The 4,475-nt window shown below is 45.6% G+C and overlaps 1 protein-coding gene across 1 annotated transcript; it reads left to right on the top strand.

Annotated features, from left to right (window-relative positions):
• Positions 1-405: 405 nt before the first annotated feature.
• Positions 406-3,505, top strand: LOC109757446 (NEP1-interacting protein-like 2). The gene is made up of 5 exons (XM_020316269.3): positions 406-846; positions 984-1,153; positions 1,721-1,804; positions 2,069-2,239; positions 3,057-3,505. The coding sequence occupies exons 1-5, from the start codon at positions 714-716 to the stop codon at positions 3,177-3,179; spliced, it is 681 nt and encodes a 226-aa protein (XP_020171858.1). The 5' UTR covers positions 406-713; the 3' UTR covers positions 3,180-3,505.
• The last annotated feature ends 970 nt before the right edge of the window (positions 3,506-4,475 follow it).

Genomic DNA, 4,475 nt, shown 5'->3' with positions numbered 1-4,475 from the left:
CCGCGGTATAGCCATACTGACAAAACAATGCGGCACCCCGCCACCACCTCAACCCCACGGCCATGGGAGGAGACCCCGGCACCCAGGACGACCGGCCGACGCCGCAATCGCACTCCTGGGCAGCACCACCAGCGTTAGGAGCAGGAATCCATTCGTACAAACTAGAGGGCTCCAAAGAAAAGTTTCCTATGAAATTTCTATCCTTATGAATTTCTACAAATTCCCTTATAAATCAAAGAGACCCGAGTCTTTTCATGGCAACACAGGAAATGGAAACCCGACACAGCGTCAGAACCTTCCATCCGCTCCAATCGTTACACGACGTGGGCTCCAATTCAAACACAAGAAGGAAAAAAAATACTCACACGAGGTGAAGTAATGTAAGAAGACGAGCTGGCACGAGATGTGTTGCTTGGAGTGTGCCTAAATTCTGCCCCGAAAAGAAGCCTCTACCAACACAGAGAGGAACAGAAAGCACAGAGGAAAGCGAGAGCATGCCATGGACGTCGCAAAAGCGGCTCATCCCGAGCAGCATCACTTCATCACGGGAAGCCCCTCGCCGAAGCTGCTAAAGCTGGAGCCTTTCGCTGCCGATCTCCTCTAGCCTCCCGGCCCTCCTCCTCTCCCGGAGAGCCCTTCGCCGCCCACTCCAACGAGCCGAGGCGCCAAAAATAAACTTGTAATTCTCCGCCCGATCCTCGCGGAGGCGGTCGATGGAGGTTGCCGCGGCGGGAGAGCCGGCGCCCGCGGGCGAGTGGCTGGAGGAGCGCGGCGTGGACGCCGTGTACCTCCCCAGGCTGATCGCCGGCGTCATCTCCGGCGCGCTCACCGGCCTCTTCGCTCTCGGTAATTGATCGCTGGCGGCTCCTCCTCTCTCGCGTGCTCTCGCCGTCGCCGGCCGTTCTTGTTGGGCGCACTTCGCCGTGGCCCCGAGCATGTGTTCTGAATTCTGATTGACGCATGCTCTGTGGTGTGTTATTAAGCTGGAGCATTGACCGGGGCCGTCACCGGCGCGCTGGCGGGCAGAGCCTCCGACAGCGGCGTTCTCCGGGGAGCTGGACTGGGAGCGATTGCCGGGGCCGTCCTCTCCATCGAGGTTCTCGAGGCGTCTCGCGCGTACTGGTGCTCGGACCGGCTCGGCACATGCTCCATGGTCAGTAACATTAAGCTTCTTCCACCCCCTTGATGCTATCAGAATTCAGAATTTCAGATCGTTTGTTGTTGCAATCTGTTCCATAATGTCTTCCCAAGATGATATCTGGTGACCATGTACATGTTCTCTGCTTGTTGGCCTGAATGCCTTGTACCACAATCCCAATTGTCTATTGGTAGGTCGTTTTAGCTTTAGGTTCTTCTAGTTAGTGTGGTTTTTGCTCTAAAAGTGCTATAGTTATATTGATTTGCGCGAAGTTTTATGTTGATTTGTTGTGTCATTTGGTAGAGAAAAGGCGAATTCTATGTGTTTTATATTTATATATACATATTTGCTACCACTTTCTTTTTGGATGCGCCACATACGGTCGGATTTTCCTCCGATTATTTTCCGGACATATTTTGTTACTCATTATTCTAGTTCCATAAAGTAATGTTCAAAATTAGTGTGGGTGTGGGTGTACCTACACCCGAGCTCAACCACATCTTTCCCTAACTACACTACTAGGTATCATTATTTGCCAAGATCCACACGCCTCTAAGAAAGTTCATGAATTCATTCATTCAGGCAGATTTCATAGAGCAGCTCCTTCATGCCCGGTTTGTGCAACAGCAGCTTGGATCCTCGGCACACATGGCGTACCGTTGGCAGGTCAGTTTCAGTATTATCAACCTCATCGTCCACGACAACGTTTGCCACAGAAACCGAGAGAGAAATGGCACCAAACCGATGGCGATGTATACACGAGTGTTGCTTGTCAAGTGTGGTGCATTTGGTGAAGGAATTAAATCAGATTGAATGGCCAGCACTGCAAAAAGGGCGGTGTTGGATTCAGACAATCAATGGCGGTCCCGTCGTGCGTTGCTGCTGCATCTGTACTGAATTTTGGATTGGTTTTTTTTCTTCACCAAACAGCTCAGCATACCGGATTTTGGGCACGATGATGTGTACGACATCTTCGGGGACATTTCGTCGAGAGGGCTTTCGCGGGAGGCACTGGAGAAATTACCGCACTATGTGGTGGCTGATCAGGCTCAGGCTCAGGGCAAATCGGGTGAAAACCTGTCTTGCGCCATCTGTCTACAGGTACAATTATCATAAGAACCTCCTGCATAGTTTGCCCTTCATTTTGTTCAAGACAAAAAAAATTCCCTAAGGAAAAGACAGACGCACTGTCGATTTCATTACAATGGAAACGGGGAACAAACTTCATAATTTTACAGAAGAACTGAAAAAAAAACAAGGAGTCGAAAAACTACATTATGTTGAAGTTAATGTGACTCCCATAATTTCATAAAAGGGAGTGAAAATTAAGCTATGTACCATTAGGTCCTAAATGGTTGTTAGATAGATCACTGTCTTGACACTCCATAGCTGAGTACTTAGTACTTTACCACTAGGTGGTTGTAACTTGATCAGTGTGCTGGAGATCCATAGCAGAGTACCTACCAGTCAACCACTAGGTGGTTGCTTCTATTTTCCAGCTGGTCATCAGTGATGATTTATCTGGTACTAAATCTAAGATGAAACTTTGTGGTAAAGACTAAGGTTCAGAGAGTCTTCTGTAACGAAATTCACCTATAGTACTCTTTTTTTATTTTTGCGGGGGACCTATAGTACTCTGAAAACTCACCTAGGACCAAAGCGTTTTCCTCACTGTGACATTAAGCTACAATACCATGATTGGGAAATGAATGCAGAGAGGTGCAACAACCACCACGTTTATGTCTTCGTGAGATTTTTATAAAAGCAATTGCCATTATCGGATTTCATACCAATTTTTGCCTGCTACTAAATGCAATGCGGTTGGTATTTGCTTTATGTCGTTTTCCATCATTATCTTTCCTTTTCCATCTGAATAGTGTGATTGCTGATCTTAATAGTATGATTCTTGATCTCGTAGGATATGGTAGCCGGTGAGATGGCGAGAAGGTTGCCCACTTGCTCCCATGCTTTTCATCAGCTCTGCGTGGACAAATGGCTCATTAGCCACGGTTCATGCCCTGTGTGTCGGCAACATGTGTAGCGTACATAGGTATACATTGCTTACGATCTGAGTTCTCTGCCCTAGGAGTTATTAGTTGTGTAAAATGTCTGCTCCTATACAATGTAGAAAGGCAGGGGAGAGGGGAGAGAGAGTATACACACAGCGTTGTAAATTAGATTAATCTGTCTATTTTACTCCAAGGCTCCAAGCAAGTGGATATGTACATCTGGTATTTTCTTTTACATTAAGCGCAAATGTAAAGTTGAACAACATGCACGGCTGCCGTAGGATGTATACAAGCCATTTTAGAATGTGGACATGTGGTTAATGCTGATGGATGTATCTTCTTTCCCCTTTTTTGCATCGATGATGGACGTATCTCTGTTGCGTCCTAGTATATATGTGAATGAAATGAGTTCTGTACATTTTTTTGTAGTAGAAGAAGATTTATGTACATGTTCTACTAAAAAGAATTCCATATGAGGGAGCAGATTTTTTTTCGAGGAGCAGATTGACTGCCTTTTCTTTTATCGAAAGATGAACCCCCTATTCGTAATAAAAAAAAATTGGGTGGTCTAGTGCACTTGGTACATCTCCAAGGGTCTAGTCATACAATATGCCTCCCTTGTGTTGCTAACGAGAGTAAGAGACCATTTGATTCTCGGAGTGAAAACCCTTTTGCAGTTCAAACCTACCTACTTTCATGGCAGAAACTTGGGTTTATGTTCTAGTAACCTTGTATATTTTTGGGACTGGTGGCTTAGAGACACCTTTCCGTAAGATCTTCTGGGAGATATATGCCTTGTGTATTGAGAAGTTAATTGTATCGCAAACTCTGTACTACATTTAGTTTTCCCGCTATCTAGAGTCGTAGTAGTAGTGAAACTCATTTCAGAAAAAGGAGGACACCGAAACCGCCAAATATGGTGGCCCTTCCCTCCAAGCCTGGTGATGTTATGGTGTTACGCAGTTCTTTTTTTGTAAATGAGGGATCAAAGATTTGGAATAGGAAGTGAGGAGAGGGTGAATAGATGAGTACCAAAATTTACTTTTATTAGTTGATTTTAGAGGGATTGTGGAATAGTAAGCTCTCTACGAATGGAACTAAGATGAGCACCCTATATGATGATCTATTACAAGAAAAAAAAGGTATACAAGGTAAATAAGCAAGCAAGGAATAATCACAAACTAATTAGAGGTTAGGGGACGAAATAACCCCATGCGTTGGAGATAAAGATGTATCCCCAAAGTTCACACCCTTCGGCCGCTAATTTCTGTTGAAGAGGTGAAGGCCATCATATGCCTTAAGTGAGAACGGATGCGTCACACTCTTCT

Source organism: Aegilops tauschii, chromosome 6, assembly GCF_002575655.3.
Source record: "Aegilops tauschii subsp. strangulata cultivar AL8/78 chromosome 6, Aet v6.0, whole genome shotgun sequence".
NCBI lineage: Eukaryota > Viridiplantae > Streptophyta > Magnoliopsida > Poales > Poaceae > Aegilops > Aegilops tauschii.
The sequence above is the reverse complement of the archived record's forward strand: the minus strand, read 5'-3'. Positions and strand labels throughout refer to the sequence as shown.